Source organism: Podarcis cretensis (genome assembly GCF_951804945.1).
Source record: "Podarcis cretensis genome assembly, chromosome: 9".
Classification (NCBI taxonomy): Eukaryota; Metazoa; Chordata; class Lepidosauria; order Squamata; family Lacertidae; genus Podarcis; species Podarcis cretensis.
The window spans coordinates 78,944,433-78,966,883 of NC_137178.1; the positions used below are offsets into that span (position 1 = coordinate 78,944,433).

At 46.6% G+C, this 22,451-nt stretch overlaps 1 protein-coding gene across 5 annotated transcripts in view; it reads left to right on the forward strand.

Annotated features, from left to right (window-relative positions):
• Positions 1-17,350: 17,350 nt before the first annotated feature.
• The window catches only part of UBE2Q2 (ubiquitin conjugating enzyme E2 Q2), a 38,862-nt gene continuing 33,761 nt past the window's right edge, over positions 17,351-22,451 (forward strand). For 4 of the 5 annotated variants that reach the window (XM_079991695.1, XM_079991697.1, XM_079991696.1 and 1 more), the window contains exon 1: positions 17,351-17,652. In XM_079991695.1, coding sequence (XP_079847821.1) covers positions 17,404-17,652 — 249 coding nt within the window. In that variant the 5' untranslated portion in view covers positions 17,351-17,403. The remainder of the gene's footprint in view (positions 17,653-22,451) is intronic. The other variant, XM_079991698.1, reaches the window with a different exon arrangement.

The window sequence follows — 22,451 nt, forward strand, 5'->3', positions numbered from 1 at the left end:
GCTTGCAGCAGAGGGAGAGCTCAGCTAACAAGGCTCCCTACGTTTCTCAGTGATCTTTCCCTCCTTATCTAGTAATCCTTTGGCAAATACAAAACCATTTCCGTATCCCTCCCAAGGTGCTGAATTCTGACCTCCTAATAAACTCAAGGTGTCCCCCACCCCACCCCACCCCACCCCGACAGCATCGATTTATCACCAAAGCTTTGAGTATGGAACCATTTAACATCTTTAGAACACCAACAATTCCAGCTTATTTATTAAAATGTATTATCAACCTAGCATGGTGGAAACTATCAAAACAGCCCAAAGACAAGAGAGTTCCAGCAGCTCATGATGGAAATCAGAGGGAAATGTCCAAATGTGCTGTAGAAAGGCAGATAATCTAAACAAAGAGAAAACAAGTGAAAAAGTAAGAGGAATACCCTTGGAATCAAAGATTTCAGTGCAGATAGAGCTCATATCTGGGCCATGCCATTTCCCCCCTGCTATAACAGGAACATAGGAAGATCCCGTCTGTCAGGGATTTTTAGTTGTGATTCCTGCAATGCAGGGGTTAGAGTAGAGGTCCCTTCCAACTCTATAGTTCTATGATTCTATGAATCAGGCCGTTGGTCTCTTTAGTTCAGAATAGCCAGCACTGGGAGCAGTTAATTTGTGGACCTTCAGACATTACTCAGCACAGTCCAAGGCCAGGGATAATGGGAGGGATGGCCCACACCCCGGGTGAAATAGCTGATATAACTAACTGGCAGTGGCATGGGGGGGGGGAGCAAGAACATGTGCCCCAGGAGGCAGGTTAAGGGCAAATAGCACCTTGCCCTGATGACAACGTGTGACCGGGCAAAAGAAGAGAGGAGCACCATGGTCACAACACATGCTCAGTGACTCCCACTGTTTCAGCCCTCAGCTGGCTTCCCTCGCCAGCCACTCCATAGGCAGAGGTGGGCCTTTCTAAGGCCACACACATCTTCTAACACAACAAATGGCTATACAATTTGGAGAAAACATCTGTCCATGGGTAGGCAATTCCAGATGATGTTGGAATACAACTCCTTGGCCATTGGCCATGCTGGCTGCAGCTGTTGGGAGAGCACCATGTTGACTACCCAGCCTTTAGGCTTTTGTCTTTTCCCAGCCACCAAAGATTTGCATGCTCAGTCCAGTCACCTTCCGTGGCAGAAAATTATAGATCTCAAAGGCTGGGGTGAAACTAGGCTTTATTTCACGCAGGTCAAAGACCCAGTTTGGCACACACACCCATGCACATTTGTGTACACGCATGCACAGGCCGGGGGCCTCAGTGGTGGCCCTCTGGAGGCTTCACCCGGGGCAGAAAAGCTGGCTAGCCCCCTCACCCCACCCCGTAACTACGACTCTGCTCAAAGGCAGGAGAGTTGCATTGTTGGCACAAAGAAGAAATTATGGTGCGTATGTTTTTCCTGTGGACCAAATCGGAGCTTTAAATTATGGGAAATGATGCAGAGGGGAAAGCAGCCTTCTGCACTGTAGTTGCATTGCTCTCGTTTGTTTTGGGTTTTTTAAATGGAAGTTTGGGAGATCAGTTATAGTACTTTGGGCATAGCATTTAGTTATGCATGATTCTTTGCTCAGCTATCATTCAGTGCATTAGTATCACAGAGACGTTTAGCATTAAGATACCCATCTGAATCCTAAGCACCAACATGGGACCACTCTGCTTGGGAAGCACACCAAAAGAAAACCGCATGGGCTGTCTTTCAGTTTCCTGCAGGTAATCAAGTGTAGCTCTCTGGGACATTTTCTCCTTCTATTGGAACACACACAGAGGGATGGAGAGAGACGAAGAGGAGGGCTGCAATGCCCCTGTCAAATCCCACTACGTATTCCTAATCGGCAATTTCATTTCCTTGCATATTTTGCAAGTGGAGTCATTCCACCTAGTTTTCCATTCCGCCTCTCGCCCATAGGAACATAGCAAGTTGCCTTATATGGACTCAGACCTTTGGTCCATCTAGTTCAGTATAGGCTACACTGGCTGGCAGCACCCCTCCAGGAGATAAGCTAGGAGTCTCACCCAGCCCTATATGGAGATGCCTGGAATCATCTGCTTGCATGGCAGACACTCTCTCATTGAGCTCTGGTCCTTCCCCAACAGTCACTAACAATCCATGGCCACTGAGCATGCTCAGTCCTCTTTTCTGGTGCCCCATGTCTGCAAACCTTGGGGTCCCCCCTCAGGCTTGCTGCTGATGTCTCCTTTCATTCCTCGGTATCCCCAAGTTGGCTACATAACCATTGGCACTCAGCCCCTGAGTACCGTTGCCTTGCAGATCATGAGGACTAGTTCCTCTTTAAACAAAAAGCAAAAGGCACGCACTGCCACCTTGGGATGGATCTGATCCCTCATATATTCCTCACTTTGCACATTTCAATAATTCACCATTATAAACACACAGACATGTCAAAACCAAGAAGAAAACTCTTCCATGAATCCTAACTGGGCTGTTCTTGTTCTCCAAGGAGGTAACTTTGCTGCGCGTCGCTTGGCATCCAACCTTTTACCACCACTTGAGGGACAGATCCCTAATGAAATATTTAGAAGAGGGATGTTTGGAGGCACAAAGGGGGAAACGCTTCCTTCGTTGAAATGGGCTGCGCTGAGTTATGAAACATTGAGCGGGCTCTTGTCAAATGCAGCTATTTTGAAAGGGAGAGGCTTCACACATGATTGCTGCACAGCAGAAGGACAATTTAATACATGGTTTCATGCTCCACGCTTGGGTGGAGAGTTTATGGCTTTTGGAATAAAGTCAGTAAAGGATGCTGGAATGGATCTGTATTTAAAGACTCTGGAGCCCAAGAATGAGGGTTAGAGTCAATCCATCCCTCTGTTACTGACAGGCCTGGGACAAAAAGGCAGTTTGCAAGGGAGACTGCTGGTGGTGAAGAGGGAGAATCTGAGTGCTCAAATAATAGGGAATTCATTTATTTTATTTCATAAGATTTATACATACACTGCATGATTGTAGAAAACAACTACAAAAAACAAACAAACCTCAAAGCAATTAAAAGATAAAACCACAAAATTATCACAATAAATGAACAATAATTTAAAACATTTAAAAAGTTAAAATAGACTAAAAAACAGATTAAAACTTGCATTGACTTTCCAGGCATCTAAACAAGAATGTTTTTGGTGGGCACCAAAAAGAGTATAGTGGAGGCCCCTGACTGATATCAATAGGCAGGGAGTTCCAAAGTGTAGACACCCTCACACAAAAAGATTGAGTGCTCTCTCTAAGGACAAGTTACCCATACTGAGGAAAGGTAGCAAATCTGGGACCTTTTATATGACAGGGTGCACGTCGGTTCTTTGGTATCACCTGACTTCCCAGGCCAAGAGGATTAAGTGCTGTTGTGCAAATGTCCCAACGAAAACTGCCTGCAGTTCCTTCTCCAACCAACAGATAATTGGTGAATGATTGGCAGGACTTCTAGTTCCAGCATCCACTGAACACCCACTTGGAAGAAAAATATCTATCCAGTACCTAAAAACTAATGGAGCCAGTGTCAGGAGAGGGTCACTGGGGCGCCGCCACCAAGAAGGCCCTCACTCCACTTGTTGCCTGATCAGCTTAAGAAAGCGAGGGCACCAGTGAGAGCTTTAGAACAGAGGTTGGACAGTCACCTGTCAGGGATTCTTCAGCTGAGATTCCTGCACTGCAGGGGGTCAGACTAGATGACCCTTGGAGTCCCTTTCAACTCCACAATTCTATAATTCAGATAGATACCTGGATGAACAGCCATCCTGTGAACAGATGTGTGAATGAACTTACCATATTTATTTGGTTTATTTCTGTAGATCAGGCATGTCCATCTTGAAGTAGGCTGTGATCTACGATCCAATATAAAAACTGGCAGTGATCTACCCCCCCCCCCCAGGGATGGGTGCCAGGTGGGCAGGTGGGCGCTGGCTGCTCCCCCCACCATGCCAGGGGTGGTTGCAAACAGCCTGCTTCCCCTGAGCTCAGGAGGAGGTGTGGCTGCTCAGGCCCGACTCCAGCGGAGGGGGTGTGGCAATTGACCAAAATTCATCCCAGGATTGACTGGTCGATCATGATGGATGCCTTGGACATGTCTGCTGTAGATCATAGCATAAGTATAAAGATTGACATAACTTAAGAGTTTCCATCATTAATCTTTCTTGGCCTTGGTACAAGCCTGATACCAGTGTCCTCTCTAAAAGGGTCCTGAAGACATTCAGGGAGACATCCTGAGTTCCTCACACCTTGTAGAGGTCAACAAATGCAAATTTTGTTGCCAAGTATAGTATATTCAAACTCCTAAATGGGGTCCATCAAGGTCAAGGTAATGATCAGGCAGAAAGCAGATTGAAGACAGCCAGTTCAGTCACAGCCCACTAGGATGACTTGCTTTCAAACTCTCAACTTGCAGTATGGACAAGGTGAGAAATGGGCAGGAAACTCTGGGTAGCTCAGTCTGTAGAGCATGAGACTCTTAATTTCAGGGTTGTGGGTTTGAGCCCAGTGTTGGGCAGAAGCTTCCTGCCTTGCAGGGGGTTGGGCGAGATGATGCTTGTGGTCCCTTCCAACTCCACAGTTCTATGATTCTATGAAATACAGGAATTGTTCATCTCACAGCCCCTCCTTTCCCCACTACGATGCCATAACAAGAAATATTTTTTTAAACCCAGATTTTCAGTAGTTGGTTATCATGGCTCTGCTAGCTTTAACAAGGACCTTCATTCGGTGCTCACAAGGAATGAACACACAAACAGTTAAGGACAGGTATACTCTTCTTGCCCCCACTTCCATTTCTCAACTTACTATTAGAGTGTCAGCTGGCAAAATTATCACCCTCGCGGTGTATAGGCATTGAAAATAGGGATATCCAACCCTCCAAATGCTGTTGGACCCTCCTAGTCCCCTCTCCCTCTGGGATACTGGGAGCTGCAGTCCAGTGGTCTCTGCAGGCGGCCAAGCTGGCCAAGCTTCTGCTGCGGTAAAGAAAGGCAAGGCTCCTGCCTCTCCAGCCCAGCTGCAGATCTACCACATTCTGCAAGTGCTGAATTAAATCTCTAAAATTCAGATGGCTGAGCAGCTGCCAAAGGGGGATGCTTGAGAAGAACATTGTGGAAGTAGGGCTAGCTGCAAAGAAAGCTCAAGTGAGCATCTCCTATGTGAAATGTACGTGCTCTGATCTGTACGTGGCACCACTGAACTGTAACAAGCTGAATGATTTATGGGGAATGCAGACTAATTCTGAGCGGCATGGAAATCCCAAAGGCCAATAAATAATGAATGCAAGCAATTCTTCAGTTATTAGTTAGTTGACTGCTTGACTTGTTACCAGGAGCTGATGAGGAAATAGAGGTGTGGACAGAAGCAATTCACTGTCTCCTCATCTCCAGTTCCAAAAAATACGCCTACGAGGTGGGCTGGAGCAGCCACCGTGGGGAGCAGAATCTTGTGGGGTGGTGCCCCTGTGGGTGCCCCACCTGCCCCTGCCACCGCTCAGGCTTTGACGGAGGTTGGGGGGACCTACCTGTCTTTCCTCAGGTGGTGAATGGGTGGGTGACTTGGAGGGTTGACGTCTCCTGCCTTTCCAGAATATTCTGGGGCCATGCTGCCACTACCCCCACCCCCACCCCCAAAGCTGACACTAGACCAGGAATAGTCAACATGGTGCCCTCCTCATCCCAACATGGCCAACCATCAGGAAAGATGGGAGTTGGAGTCCACACTATCTGGAGACCCCCACTGCCCCATGGTGCCCCAAGAGAGGGCTGCTATTGGCACTCCCTCCCTTGCATTTAGTGGGGGGATGTTTCCATCTACCCCACTCCCTGCCCTTGGAAGCTGCTGCAGAGAAGGCCTGTGAGCAGCATCATGAGAAGGCTATTTTTGTGTGTTGTTAATGTTCTATTTATAGTATTGTTACATGCCACCCCCAATCTCTGCCAAGTGATAGCAAGATTCCAGGGAGTTCCAGGCACTCAGGGTTGTGCTTCCACTGGAAAACCGAGACTCAAGTGTCTTTAAGAAATATGGTTCATTTTACATATAGTTACACCTAAAGTGTAAATGGAGGGGGTGAAGGGTGGTGAACATCTGGGCCCCAATCAGCAGCCAGTCATGGCCCCTGCTCCCAGTGCAGTTTCCTCCAGCCAGCGCTGCATGGAGTTCTGCCTTCTTCTCCTTCTTCCCAGCAGCCTTTGCAGAAAACAACTCTTCCGCTTCCAGCACCCCCCCCCCCCGTCACTTTGGCAACCTCCATTTCAAAAGCCTCCTGCAAAAGGCACTTTTTCCTGTGGGACCTCACGCCCCCTGTAATCCTGGCAGCCTTCCCTTTCTTGTCGGATGCTGAATGTCTCTGGTCTCAGTTGTTTTTGTCTCTGGTCTCAGTTGTTTTTGTTCTTGGATGCCACCTCCCTAAGTCCAGCTCCTGAGGATTCTGGCTTGACTTCAACTTCCACATTTACCCCTTTCAGAAATTATGGGGAGGACCTAGCACCCAGGAATTTTCAGGGATCTTTGTCCACTGCAAACTCATAACAGGAACGGCAAACCTGCAGCTGTGTTGCTAGTCCCATGGACCACATTGGCAAGGGTTGATGGGAGCTGGAGTCTGACAACATACAGAACACCACTGGTTCCTCATCCCTGCTTCAGAAAGGCACAGCTGGTTGCCTTCTGCTTTTCCTTGTGGACTGCATTGTTTTCTGGGTGGTACAATGTCTCAGACCTCTGCAGAGCTGCAGAATGCCAAGCAGACCTGAGGCCCGGTGTCCGGAAGACTCCTCTGCTGGCCCATAGAAAGAATATTTGGCACCTGAGCCCAGAAGAACCAGACTCTGCAGCTGTGTCCTCTCTCCAGTCACCTCAATGCCCTGTAAGCCCTCTGTGGTCTGTTTCCCCAGGTCAGGGCTGTGGTTAGAGCTGCTGCTTCAGCAAGGAGGCAGCTCAGACTAGGAACTTATATAGGAGCTTTTCCACCTTTTCCTGGCTCTCCAGCAACGCTGGACCCACACATGTGCTTCCATGTAGCCTTTATGGCTCCATCAAAGCATCTTCTGGCTAGGAAGCTGTAAATAAAAATGTTGCCAAAAGCAGCAGGAGCTGCAGTCACCATGACTATGATGAACGTGCAATGGAGACAGCAAAATGAGAGTGAGTGGTAGGAATGCAGATTCCATGAATACTAATACTAATAATAATGCATTATTTCTGTGCCACCCATCTGACTGGCTTGCCCCAGCCGCTCTTTCCCCATCAAGAGCTCTGCTTCAAGTCCAAAAGCAAGTTTCCCCGAAGAACTGCTGGAGCAGCTCCAACTACAACTGGTGGGCTGTGTTCAATTTGGTGAGTTGTAAATTGTATAGAACAGCTATTTATTTTATTGGCCCTTTCAGAATTCTGAAAAGAAACAGTCAGACAAAAAAAGAAAATCATTAAGTATCAGAAAGGAGCAATGAGGAAGTTCTCCTCTAATGGAAAATGCTTTAAAGTATGTTACAAATTTAATCAGTGGTTTTATTCCCTGTGTACTCAAGTCAAAGGAAAGATGAGAAGAAATGCCCAGACCATATCCACCCACGTAAAAATGTAATAGCATTAGAAAATACTGCCAGTTCTTTCCACCCAAGGATCAATTTCCGGTGGATTTGGGCAAAGTATATAACAAAAACGGCACAGCTTTCTGTGCAGAGAGTACTGTCTGAACAGACAAGTGTTCTGACTGATATTGATCTCCACACTACAGCTCCCAATGGTGAGAAAAAGGCACTTTGCACATGTTCAGAGACATTTCTTTCTTTCTAATGAGTTCATACCTTTCCGGAGCATAGCTGCAGCACTAAAACAAATCACAGGAATAAACCCTGTTTCCGATTAACCCCATTGGACTAGAAGGTATTGGGTGATGGAGGAGGGTTTTGACCGGGGGCTCCCTGGGATCAGCCTTCAGCACCTCGTTTCCTGAGCCGCCCCACAGTCTAGCTCCAGGAGCAGCCAACTGAGCTCCGTGTTCGAAGGATGCCATCCTTATAGGGCCTTCTGCCCACCAGGCCTCTAAACCTTGGTCCTCAGCCTGAGCAACTTGGGTCTGGTATTGAGATTTTCATAACCTGCCAGTTTCCTCTAGATCTGGGAAGGATGCAGTTAATCACTAAAAACACTTATTTAGTATGATATCTGACAAACACACAAATTCATGTGTCTGTGTGTCCGTCCAATGGCTCTTTCTGACATATTTATGGTGCTTTCATCCTGATTTGCTTGCACAAAGTTTACACAGAGTTTTGGAAAAGAAGAAAGCTAATATTTATTATAGGGAACATTTTTGAAGTTAATTTTAATTATTTTAAAAAGTTGTTGTTTGTTGTTAACTTTTTTCCATTGATAATTTTAATCTTTCATGTAAACCTCTTAAGAGATTTTACTACAAGGAGTGATAGATATTTTTTGTTAAATGTAGTTTCTTGGGTTCATTGTTCCTTATATTGTGTTTTTTATTTTGCAAGCAGTTAGTGACTATTGAGTATCAAGCAATGCATAAAAATATGAAATAAATGAATAAAGATGAATTATCAACAAAAGATTAAAACATGTCAACATCTATGTTGCCCTAGATAGGCTTGTCTAAGGAAAAATCTTTTAAGCTAGCGTCGGTATTTTGCTTCTTTAATAGAATACAATGCAAAATCAAACAAAACTACAGTCTGATGCATTTAAAAACAATAAAATGGCCACAAATAAACAAAAACACAGCAGCACATTTTGAAGCATGTTTGCTTTTATTTATGACCCCTTCCACATTCGGCCTCTCTTACCAAGGCCCCGCTCAATTCACAACTAATGCATTCCAAAACATCTGGAGAGCAGCAAGCAGAGGGTGGCAGCTTCTGCATTATTTCAGAAATGACTGTGATGTGCTGGGAAAGGCAAACCAAGTGATCAAGGAACTGAAGCCACTGGGCTCATTCTACTAAAAACGTTTGTATTACTGTCACTCTGCTGCCACCTCCTGACCAATTGCTCCACCTGAACCATAGCTGGGCTGCCATATGTCCTCTTTTCCCCGATACACCCTCTTTTTCACTGGGTACGTAAAATGAGAGTCATCATAGCTATACATAGTTAAAAGCAGAAGTTGGCAAACGTGTCCTCCCTTTTGCTCTTCAAAATATGGCGACCCTAATTACCAGGTTCCAGGGGTGCCAGGTGCTGCACCTACCCAGGCTCTGTACTTTCTTGTGGAAAATGAAGCGGGGTGCAGGGGTTCACAGCATTAACACTCCAAGGGTCTGGGGAATGGCTCATATCCTTGCCTTTGTTGGTTTAACAGCTCAGCCATTATCAGGCTGGCTTGGCTATTTCAGCAATTGAATCTCTGCTTGATCTGTGGATTCAGGTGGCTAGATTAAATTCTAACCCTTTAATGGTTTCAGGAACTAGGGGAGTCTGACCCACCTGCAAACTCATAATACTACACCCTCCCAAGAGAGACACATCTGTCCCAGATGAGGAAACAAAACACTGCTTCCCTGCAGAAAAATAACAGGTAGTCTAGCAAAAACATTAGAACACACATCATCATGAATGATAAGAAAGTACAATCACACCTTTAACCCAATACCAGCACAGTAACAGCTTATTCTTTTCATGCAAATTTCCATCCCATCACTGTAACTTCAGGCCTTCCTCTTCCCACAGCACAGAGCAGCTTTCAAACACACAAACATACAGTGGTACCTTGGTTCTCAAACTTAATCCGTTCCAGAAGTCCCTTCCAAAACCAATGCGTTCCAAAACCAAGGTGCACTTTCCCATAGAAAGTAATGCCAAACGGATCAATCTGTTCCAGACTTTTAAAAGACTTTTAAAAACAACCCCTAAAAGAGCGATTTAACATGAATTTTACTATCAAACAAGACCATTGATCCATAAAATGAAAGCAATAATCAATGTTCTGTACTATATAATAAATAAGACAGTATCAGACCAAATATCACCTCAGAACACTGCAATTGGCAACAGAAGTCTTTAATTACGATGGGGGGGGGGGACTCAAATGAGCTGCGCAAGGGTAAAAACAGGAGGAAAAAGCCTTAATTATGATGGGGGGACTTAAATTAGCTGCACAAGGGTAAAAACGGGATGAAAAAAGCCATAATTACAATGTGGGGGACTCAAATGAGATGCGCAACAGTGAAAACAGAAGCTCAGGAGCATGTACGGTTTCCGCAGCAAATTGAAAAACCAGAACCCCTACTTCCGGGTCTGCAGCGTTCGAGTTCTGAGTTGTTTGGGAACTAAGCTGTTCAAAAACTGAGGTACCACTGTAGCTGTCAGAACAATTCCTTAAAAACCATTAAGTGGATCGCATCATCATCAACATTAAATAAAAACAAGTCAACAGCATTTCAAAAAAACAAACAAAAAACACACAGTAGAAAACAATGGCAAAACTTCCAGGAAGGATCCACACCGTCCCCAAAGGCAGACCCCCCACCCCCCCCCTCCAGGCCATGCAGTTCCAAACCCCGACAGTTCTGCATGACACCACGGCATCATAGGAGGGGACAGATTCAGGGGGGTTGCTCACTATCTTGCCCAGGAATGTCTTCGTCCTCTGGCCAGCAGTGACTCCCCCAAGTCTTTAATGGAGGTTTCTCATCATCATCAATTTGTAGGCCTTCTTTCCATAGTGAAAACAATGCTTAAGGGGGCTTACGGCATGACAAGATTTACATAATTACCAACTTAACAAAAGTCATAAACAATAAATAAAACACATCAAAAGGCACACAACCTAATGGAAAACAATTTCCACATAAATCATAAAATCTAAAACTAAAAAATACAACATTAATATCAATAACAATTTAAACTACATAGATAAAAAATAAAAACAATTTAAAATAAAAACATCTCTGTTGAGCAGCAGCAGCAGCAGCAGCGTCCTTTATGGAGCCCTCCAGGCCCCGCCCCAAGCCAGGGGGAGAGAGGCAGGGTGGCTCCCCGCAGGTCAGTCCTGGGCAGCCATACCATAGTCCCCAATACAGCTTCCCTTCTGCTGCCGCAGATCCTTCTAACTCAGGTGTAGGAAACCTTTATCAATCTGAGGGCAGCAGCATTCCCTCTTGACCTTTGAGGGGCTACATGCTGGTTTAGGGTGGGGCCAGAAGCAAGGCGGGTGGGGCAGTGGGTGTACATCTTACCTTCGAACAGAAGTTTACACTGCTGCTACAAAATGTGTTTGGTTTCTACAGTATACACCCATCTCCCCATCACAGTTTGGGCAGGTGAAAGATGGGACCTGGCCATGTGGTCTGGAGAGCCGCATTGGGGGGGGGGTCTGAAGATGCCAGGGCAGGGTTGCTCCGTGATCTAGGAGGCAAACTGAGGCAGTGGAATCCAAGGGGTGCCTCCGTGAGCAGGCGCCCTTCACCACTGCTGGAGAAACGAGGAGAAGCGACTGCAATGGCTTCTGGATTCTGGCAAGAACTCATGAGAGCCATGAAAGATTTTGCTTGAACCTGGAAGCCACTGTTGCATGACCCTGGTAAGCAAGGCTTTGGTGGCAGAGAGGGGGGCTTCTTCCTTTCTTTGGCAATCACTCGTAGCCGAGTGTCTTCCATGATCACAGTCTTAGCCGTGAGTCTGTAAGTGATTTGGAGACCAATTCTGGATCCACACGTCCTTCCACAGTGGGGACATAGGTTTCCGGGCAGGAGTTGATCACGTTGAGGGTTTCCCAAAAATGCCTTCCTCTTAGCATGTTTTCCCCTTTCATCCTGAGTTCAAGCGTCTTAAAAGTCCACCATGCCTTTGGTAAAGGCTGTTCTCCAACTGGAGCACTCACAGGCCAGTGTTTCCCAGTTGTCAGTGTTTATACTACATTTTTTTTAGATTTGCCTTGAGAGAGTCTTTAAACCTCTTTTATTTAAAAGCATTACGCTTTCCATTTTTAAGTTTGGAATAGAATAGTTGCTTGGAATACAATAATCAGGCATCCACACAACATGACAAAGTTGATGTTGAAGAATCATTGCTTCGACACTGGTGATCTTTGCCTTTTCCAGTACACTGGCATTAGTTCGCCTGTCTTCCCAAGTGATGTGTAAAAATTTTCAGAGACACAGTTGATGGTATCTTTTGAGGAGCTGAAGGTGGAGTTTGTCCATGTTTCACAAGCGAGGGGGGCATGCAGTGTGTATGAGGGGCAGCACCTTTCCATATCATCTTGATATGGAAGTGTGCCTGGTTGCCCCTGTGCCAGGGATCAAACATTGAACGCTTTATGCATATGCAAACAAAGCAGATGCACCACCTACCACTAAGGGGCAGGTCTTTTGGCATCTCCCTCATTACAAGTATTTTATACTCACTAGAGGACAGAAGGAAACTGAAGGAAATCAGCCCTGAGTGCTCACTGGAAGGACAGATCGTGAAGCTGAGGCTCCAATACTTTGGCCACCTCACGAGAAGACTCCCTGGAAAAGACCCTGATGTTGGGAAAGATGGAGGGCAGAAGGAGAAGGGGATGACAGAGGACGAGATGGTGGGACAGTGTTCTCGAAGCTACCAATGTGAGTTTGACCAAACTGCGGAAGACAGTGGAAGACAGGAGTGCCTGGCATGCTCTGGTCCAGGGGGTCACGAAGAGGCGGACACCACTAAACGACTAAACAACAACAACAACAACAACAACAACAACAGGACAGAATGAACTTGTATAAAGTCTCATTTTCCTCTTGAAGGGGAAGAATGGATAAATACAGCACCAGGCTGTGTTCCTTTCCCCCAGCACCTTTTGCAGTTCAGGAATGAAAACATAAAGCTGGCAGAAGGTGCCTCCAAGGGCTACTTCATAGTAGGAAAAAATTGATAGTTTTTTTCTCCCTCCCCCTCCATCTCTCATTGTTAGGACAGACGCAATATAAATACTTATAGATTGTATTTAATTTATGGAAATTTATTCATTGAAGTTTTAGACTGTAAGCCCAAAGGCACCTTGTTCACCGATATTTTGAAAACTGATATTTTCACTTTTACTGATATTTTGAGGAGCCTTTCCAGCTGAAGAGCAGGATAAAAATGCATTGAAATAATTAATGAGGGGGAAAACAACTAGTGTCCATTAACACTATGTGGTACTTATTTATATATTTATGTGATAAACAGACAAATGCTGTGCACAAGGTGTTGTGCAAAGGCCACTAGAAAGGGACAAATCTGGCATGCTGCATGAGATCTGTAATAAGACTCACCATTTTTGCTTTTCTTTCAATAATAGCAACCCCAAACCAGTAGGAACATAGGGTTAACACATGTCCTCTTTTTCCAGGACATGGCCTCTTTTTCAGGGGTAAAATTTCTGTCCAGGTGGATTTTTAAATTTGCCAAAATGTCCGGGAGTGCGGGAGTGGGCCACTTTATATGTTGAATATGCAGTACTAGACAACCAAGTGCAAAACATATACATACAGTACTGTATGAGTTTTGCATTATGCAGGAAAGGACCAGGTCCTTGTTTCTGTATATTTTGAAGGGACATTGTAGAACGCGCCCGCTCCTTCACCCCCTCCCCCAGGAGCCAGCAAATGCTCTTTTTGCCCTTCAAAATTGGCAACCCTAGGACATCCTTATTATCTATTTTTCTCTCTCAACATCCATATGATGTATAATATGTATCAATATCTTGTGAACTGCCCTGAGATCTTTGGATGAAGGGTGTTATTATTATTATTATTATTATTAATCATCATCATCATCATCATCATAATACCACTTTTAAAAGTATGCAGTTTAAACGTTATTTTGAGCCAATGCTACCCTATTGTGAGGGGAGGGGCCTTCCTGGATGAGTTTGTGTCATAATATCTTTATCCCTTTGTTTCATTGTTTGTTACTTTGTTTACTTTGCATAGTTTGAAGTTGAAAGGTTTCTTCTGACACCCCTTTTTTAACACACACAGACACACATTTGTTGTTGGCATCCATCTATCTCAAAAGAAAATGGAGTGCACTTTTGTAGGTGAAGTCAAACTGCTGCATTAGCAGCACCAAAATTACCTCCCAAAGGGCCTAAGTCTGGGCAGTGTGAACTGGGCTGCCCAGACAACAAGGCCGCCTCTTGTCCTCACTGCAGGAATTGCCAGAAAGAGGTTACAAGGCACCCTCCCACTAAGGGACTCCACTCAGGATTTGTGTAGAGTTTACTTCTTAGCCTTTTCTTCTCCTGAAGATATCCCGCAAAGTAGTGGAGGTTTAGGATCAGAATCTTCCTTCTCCTAGATGGGATACCTTACCAGGTTGATAAGCCCCACCTGTCCCTCACTTCCCTCTACAGAACGTACAGAAACCGCCTTCTCAGTCGTTGGATCCACTACTGGTCGCCTCCGCTCAATAGGCTGGAGCCTGTCTTTCTCCGCAGAGGAAGTCCCTAGCTCACTGAAGGTTTGAGACCCAGTGGCTACCCTCACCTGCTTAAGACACCAGTGAAAGCTGTTCCTAGGGTGTGGGGCATGCTGACAGCTTCTAGGAGGCATGAGGAAGAGTCCTTTCCACACCCTTTTAAACTCTCATCCAATTCCCCCTGAGACCCCAATGCAATAAAATAGTTCCTCAAAGCTCAGAATGAACTTAGGCTTGCAAGAGCAGTTTAAAATAATAAAAAAGGTTTCTTCGGCTATGTTTGAAACAATATGATCAAGCAAGTAGTAAGTCCCTTGCATGGAAAATACAGAGAAATATTATCAGGTGACAAAAAGAAGGTGGAACTGTTCAACGCCTACTTTGTCTTCACCCAAAAGGAAAGCAATGCCCAACCTGGTGATAACATAATAAATGATGCAAGGAGGGAGCTGCATCCCAAAATAGGAAAAGAGGTGTTAAGGGAACACCAGGCTACTTTAAATGAATTCAAATCTCTAGGGCCTGATGAGCTACACTCAAGGGTACTAAAAGAGCTTATGGATGTAACCCCAGAGTTTCTGTCTATAAAACAGGTGAGGTCCCTGCAGACCGGAGGTGAGCAAATGTTGTCCCCATCTTCAAAGGGGAGGGGGCGAAGTCCCAGGTAACTACTGACTGGTGAGCTTGATGTTGTTACCAGGAAAGGTTCAAAAACAGATAATTAAACAGTCAGTCTGTGAGCACTTAGAAAAGGATGTTGTGATTACTAAGATCCAACATGGGTTTCTCAAAAACAAGTCATGCCAGATGAATCTCATTCTTTATAGCCTTACAAACTTGGTGGATCACGGGGATGCTGTGGATGTAGTGTATCTTGATTTCAGTAAGGCTTTTGACAAATGATATTCTTGCGGAGAAGCTGGTATAAAGTGGGCTGGACAAGATAACTGTTAGGTGGATTTGCAGCTGGTTGACTGACCAAACCCAAAGAGTGCTGACCAACGGTTCCTTGTCATCTTGGAAAAAAGTGACAAGTGGGGTGCTGCAGGGTTCTTTCCTGGGCCTGTTTTTGGTTAACATCTTTATAAACAACTTGGATAAACACATTGAGGGGATGCTCATCCAAACTGCAGGTGCCACAAAACTGGAAGGGGTAGCCAATGCCACAGAAGACAACCTGGGCCAAAACTAACAAAATGAATTTCAACAGGGACAAATGTCAGGTTCTGCAGTGAGACATAAAGAACCAGTTGTAAAAATATACGATGGGGGACACCTGGCTTGCCAGGAGTACATATGTGTCAGCTCCGTTCCTTCACTGACAGGGAATGAGAATGCAGGCCTAGAGAAAGAGAGCAGGTAAGAGTGGAATGCAGAGGGGAGGGAGCAGCAGCAGGGAGCAGCCTAACCTGATCTCTGACACAGGGAAAATGAAAGAGAGAGCCAAAGTGAAAGAATGCAACTTGTCAGCTCAGACAGTGATACAGACACAGGAATACATGTAGTGCCCTCTCCAAAACCTCATAGGATCAGGAGATTGGCCAAGAAGCGCAAAAGGGACAGGAAGAGAAGGTGGGGAGTTTTCCTGTTGGGGGAAACAGGGGCGGACCTCAGTTCTGGCAACTGTGCTTTCTGAGGATGAAGGACATCAGCTGAGTTCTGACCAAGACCTTTTGATTTGACTAATAAATCTGAAACAATTAACTGCCAGAGTCGTCTCACTTGTGTGGGAAGGACCCAAGCCATTACAGTATGGAAAGGATCTAGGGGGTCTTGGCAGACCTCAAGCTCAACACACAACAGTGTAAGGCAGCAGCAAAAAATGTGAATGCTATTCTGGGCTGCATCAAGACTAGTATCGTGTCCCAATCACAGGAAGTCATAGTCCTGCTCTATTCTGTCTTGGTCAGGCCACACCTGGAGTCCAGTGTCCAGTTTTGGGTGCCACAATTTAAGAAGGATATTGATGAGCTGGAAGGTGTGAAGTGGATGGCAACCAAGATGATCCAGGGTCTGGAAACCAAGCCTTACGCTGAGGAATGGTTGAGGGAGTTTGGGTATGTTTAGCATGGAAAAAAGGAGATTGGAGAAGAGATACGATGGCCATCTTCAAATGGCTGTCACATGATGGATGGGGCAAACTTGTTTTCTCCTGCTTGGGGGAAGGCTTCAAGTTATAAGAAAGGAAATTCCGACTAAACCTCACTTAAGAACTTTCTGACAGTAAGAGCTGTTCGACAGTGGAATGGACTCCCTTGGGAGGCTGTGGAGATTTTTAAGCAGAGGTTGGATGGCCATCGGTCCTGGATGCTTTGCATTGTAGGGGTCGGACTAGAATCTAGATGACCCGGCTCTGATTCTGTAACATTTCCACCCCGCGGGAAGAGGCCGCTTTCTTCCTCCCCATCTGCTTCGTTTCAGCTTGGTGGGGCTTCCGACCTCCTCCCCGTCTCCCCCCGAAAAAGCGAAGCAGCCCGGCCTCCTCCTCCCCCCCCCCCCGGGAGAGACCCCTTGCGATGCTGGGGGGAAGGCGGCGCGCCGCCGGCTCCTCGGGGTCGGCCCAAACCCTGCCCCGTGGGTGGGTCTGACCCTGCCGGGGAGGAAGGGGCCGGCCCAGCAAGAGGGCGAGCCAGCCAGCCAGCCAGCCCGAGAGCCAGAGAGCCAGCGAGCGAGCCAGCCAGCCAGGAGCACGGAGACCAGCCGCCCCGGCCTAGTCCTCCAGAGCCACAAGGCGGCCGGGCGAGCGGGCGGGCGGAGAGCGCGGCTTCCCTCAGCGCAGCGGGCCGAGGCGGCGGCGGCGGCGGCGGCGGTGTTTGCGCTGCTCCCCGGCGGGCGGGGGCCTCCCGCGGGGCCGGCCGGCTTCGCCGAGGCGCCCCCGCCGCCCTCGAGGCCGAGCCGCAAGAAGCGCAGGCCGGGCGGCCGCGAGGCGGGCGGCAGCGAGGCGGGCAGGCCGCGGGCGGCGGGCCCCGGAGATGCGGCCAGGATGTCTGTGTCAGGGCTGAAGGCCGAGCTGAAGCTGCTCGAGTCCATCTTCGACAAGGACCACGAGCGCTTCCGCATCGTCTCCTGGAAGCTCGACGAGCTCCACTGCCAGTTCCTGCTGCTCCCCGCCGGGCCCCCCGCCGCCGCCCCCCCCGCCACGGCCGCCGCCAGCAGCCCCGCCAGCGCCGGGGGAGGCAGCCTCCCCGCGCCACTCCCGCCGCCGCCGCTCACCATCCACTGCAACATCACGGTGGGTGCCGCCGCCGCCGCCGCCGCGCCTCGGGGGGCCAAGGGGAGCCGCGGGAGGCCTCATAGCCTGCGGGGGGGGGGACGGGACACACCGAGGGGGGTTTGCCCAGCCTTGTTTTGCATTTCTCCCTCCCTCCCCCCTTGACCCGGGTCTCCCCTTCCTCATCCTCACAACAGCCCTGCTGGGCTCCCCCGGAGCTTCTTGCCCCAGTGGGTATTGGAACCCCCGTCTGGAGGGGAGGGAGAGTTCCTCCTCTGGAGTAATTGCTCCGGGGCAGTTAAGGAGGGGCAGGAGCACTTAGGAGGGAAGAGAGGCTCTGGCTGCCTCCCCGCCGCCCCCCAGGAGTGTGAGAAACTGGGGACCGTGTAAGAGGTGAAGGCAACCCAGGAGCTGAGGACTGGGGCTTCCTCACTTTCTCTGTTCTCTTTTGGCATTTATATCCCAGCCTCTTCCTCCCAAGGAGCACCAGGTGGGGTACCTGGTTCTCCCCAGTGCAAGAGGCAGCGCTTGGCCCAAGGGTCACCAAGGGAGACTTGAACCCTGGTCTCTCCCACCACACTGCGCTGGCTCTCTCACCTGCTTGCCCAAATGTTCAGAAGAGGGGTAACTCTCCAGGATGTGGGGTAAGGAGCCCCCAGGAGGCTTGGTGGGTGCTGTGTCCTCAGCCCATCTAGGGAGCCTTGCTAGAAGGGGCAGGAGGTGGGGAAGAGTCCAAGAACTGAGCAATGGGGTTGGGAGGTGGCCAGAGCCACAGGTTTGGGACATACCCTTTCAAGGGACCTGGGGGATTATTAATTTGAGACAGGCTAGGTTTACTATGCCAGGGAGAAATCCTGGGAGTTGGAGATTGGGGCTGGCCCAGGTTTGGGCAAGAGTTCTGCTTGGGGGGGGGGGGACACCCCACAGTGGTTTGATTTGGCCTCCTAGAAAAGGGAGCTTTGGGGACTGGGAGTAGGAGGCAGCCCAAGAGTCAGGGTGGGGTAGAGAGCCATGAGCTCAGATTGTGAGGCTGAGTCACTCCAGAGTCTGGAGAAGGCCTCAATTTCTGGGGATTAGAATGAGACTGGTGATGGTCCAACCCTTTTTTGACATAATTTTTTTATTGATTTTCATACAATTTAACAAATTCAGTTTTCATACAATATTCCCTTCACATTTTGATTTCCCATCCTCACTTCCATGATGTTTCTGTTCATATCCTTTGATCTACTGCCTTAGATATAATACATATTTCTATAACGTATATCCTACATTATATTCCTTTATTGTTCTTATTCCTTTGCTTATATTTCCAGTTCTGCCTGTGATTTCATTTGGCTATAATATTTTATCAGATAGTCTAAAAATTGCTTCCACTCTTCCACAAACATTTTATCTCTTTGGTCTCTTATTTTTGCCATCTCCATAGAGTCTAAATCTCCTCTTTTGTTGGAACTTCTGTCCATTTCTGCATATACAATATTCTGGTTGCAGTAAAAATTTAACCAACTTTTTTGAGACCTCTGCCCCAATTATTCCCAAAAGAAATGCTTCAGGCTTTTGGGGGATGACTGTTTTAAAGATCTTTTTTAATTCATTGTGTATCATCTCCCAAAAGCTTGTTTTTTCACAAGTCCACCACACATGAAAAAAATAACCATTGGGACTGTTTTAATTTCCAACATTTACTTGATATAGTCTTACACATTTTAGCCAGTTTGTTAGATATTAAATACCATCTGTATATCATTTTCAAATAGTTTTCCTTTAATGTGTAGCAAGCAGTAAATTTCATATCTACTTTCCACAACTTTTCCCATACAGCCATATCAATATTAGGTCCCAAATCTTTTAGCTCAGTGTATCATTGCAGACTTAACCAATTTGTCTTTCGTTTCCCATTCTAATAACATTTTGTAGATTTTCAAAATCATTTTTCCTTTACCTTTTAACAGTGTTAATTCAGATTCAGATCTTTGGTCTGCTGTCATACCTCGGGTTGAAGTTGATTCAGGTTAAGCGTTTTCGGGTTGTGCTCTGTGGCGACCCGGAAGTAATGGAACACATTACTTCCGGGTTTCGCCGCATGTGCAGACTGTCAAAATGACGTCACACACATGCAGAGAAGCGGTGAATCGCGACGCGTGCAGACGCGGGTTGCATTTGCTTCAGGATGTGAACTTGGCTCCAGAACGGATCCCGTTCGTATCCAGAGGTACCACTGTATAAAGCCATATGTCCTATCTTTCTTACATAGTTCATTTACTTGATGATATTAGAGCCATCCCATCACTCACTTTTGGACTTCTTCTTGTTTCAACTCACAACAGTCTCCAGAAAACCTTAATATGTAAAACCTCTATATGTACCCCATTTTGCTTCCACATTCAATTTATTTTGTGCACATGCCTCTATTGGAGATAACCACAATGGTGTTTTCCTTTCAAATAATTTTTTATATCGGGTTCACACACTACTTGCAATTTAAAAATTCTTTGTGAACCTTACCCTTCTCATACCATAAATATACATGCCACCCAAACCTTCTAGATCAAATAACCCAGTGGTGTCCAAACTTTTTTCAAAGAGGGCCAGATTTGATGAAGTGAAGGGCCATGAGGGCCAACCAAAGTTGTTGATCCTTTTTTTAAGGACTGAAGTTGTTGAGGGTTTTTTTTAAAGGAAAGAAACTGCCACTGGGGCCAGATTAAACCAACCGGCGGCTGGATTAGGCCCCCGAAACGGACTTTGGACATACCTGAAATAACCTATTGTTTTTCAGTACCAGCCATTCCCTCTTCCAACTCATACAGGCAGCTTTATAACATAGTTTTAAGTCTGGCAGTGAAAATCCTCCTCTTTCTTTAGCATCAGTTAATATTTTAAATTTAATCCTGTTTTCCTCCCCATCCCAGACTTTAGGACCTTGCCATTCTAGAGAAAGGGTTGGGGGAGGCATCCTTTCTTGAGGTAGGGAAGAATGATATGGGGTAGATGAGGAGGGGTGATTTCTTACGTTACTCTAGGGCTTGCTTAGTTATGGGGTGGCAGACGGGGAGGCAGAGAGTCATTCCTAATGAAGCAGAGAAGAAAAGACACCCAAGGTTCTTTTCCCTTCCTCTTGCAGTCAGATGAGCTGGTGGCTCATCCGTAGCTATGGGGGGGACGGGGACTAGCCAGGTATTATGTCCCAGAGGGGCCCCATTGAGGCTCCCAGCCTGTGTGTGTGTGTGTATTCTAGGTGTTCCAAACTGGGTCTTTGAAGCATTGGGTGGGTGGGTGTGCGCGTGCGCACCTAAGATCAATAGTCCTGTGGTGGAGCATACATGGGGGCTACTCCCGGAAGATCAGGTGGCGACAAGAGAGGCTCTGTTGAGGCTGTGTTCTTAAATATGAAGGGAACTACGTTACTACCATCCAGATCTCACATGGCTACACTTGGTTTTTTTGTGTGTACATTCTGAATCTTCATAGGTTAAAAACTTCCTACTCAGAACTTCATTTTCTCCTTCAAAGTTGAACAGTTATCACTTTGTTAATTTGTTTTTTAGAACCTTTCTTTGCTCTTCTTCGACTACGCAGTAGGCATATTGCCTCTCTTTCGCTCTTTGTTATTCCCTTTGTTTTCTCTCTGGAAATATGATTTGCATTACTGAAGTTTTGGGAAGGGCAGTCTGAAAGGAAATGTACTTCCCTCCTCTTCAGCCATTCAACTTCTTTAAGTATAGGAGTGCTTGCAACAGACAGCTTTGGCAAAAGAAGCCAGAAGATTTTGTTTCTTTAAATTGAAACAAAAGTGTTGCAGGGCGGGTGTGTGTGAGAGAGAGAGAGCAGAACGTGGGCACAGTGCTCCTCCCTGATTAGTTGGAAGTTAGATGAAGTAATTCCTCTCCACCCATGACAGGTGGAAGCCCAGAGAGAACAAGGAGTGTGCCCATATTGTTGAATGTGTGACCTGCTTTTAAAACAAGGCATGAGCTGAGTAACTTGCCTCTCCACCAGCTGAGGAGGTACTAGCTTGAAAGCAAGTCAGGAATTCTCTGTTTGGAGTAAAAAGGTAAAAGGTAAGGGAGGGATCCCTGGATTATTAAGTCCAGTCTGGACTGTGGGGTGCGGCGCTCATCTCGCTTTCGGGCTGAGGGAGCCAGTCTTTGTCCACAGACAACTTTCCGGGTCATGACTAAACTGCTTCTGGTGCAACGGGACACTGTGAGGGAAGCCAGAGCACATAGAAACGCCATTTATCTTCCTGCAGTATAGTGATACCTCAGTTTTCGAATATCTTGGAAGTCGAACGTTTTGGTTTTTGAACATCTTGGAAGTCGAATGTTTCGGTTTTCGAACACCAAAAACCCAGACGTAACTCAGTCCCAGGATTGCTGAAGAAAGCAGATCACTTAAGGAAAAACCCAATTGAAGAGAGGTGGGCAAGGTAGAAGGCTAGAGTTGCCCCCTGGCCGGACTTCTCTGCCATTAAACCCACACTCTGCTACTGGCTCTCTCTCCTCTGAGAAACTACATGTATTGAATTTCTGCTTCCTATTCAGCATTTAAAGGTGTAGGAGCCCTACTAGAAAGAAATGGGTAGCAACCCAATGTAGGACCATGAAGGGCTATGAGCTGGGAACATTTTCCTTAATGTTTATAGATTTAGAGCCCACCTGTTTAAAAGACAACTTTCTCATAAGGAAAGCACACAGATATATCACTCAGACTGTTATGTCGTATAACTATATATACACACACATACATAAAAACATAAAGCAGAGCACTAAAATTAAAAGTTCTAATGAACATGCAGGCAATGAAACACATTAAAA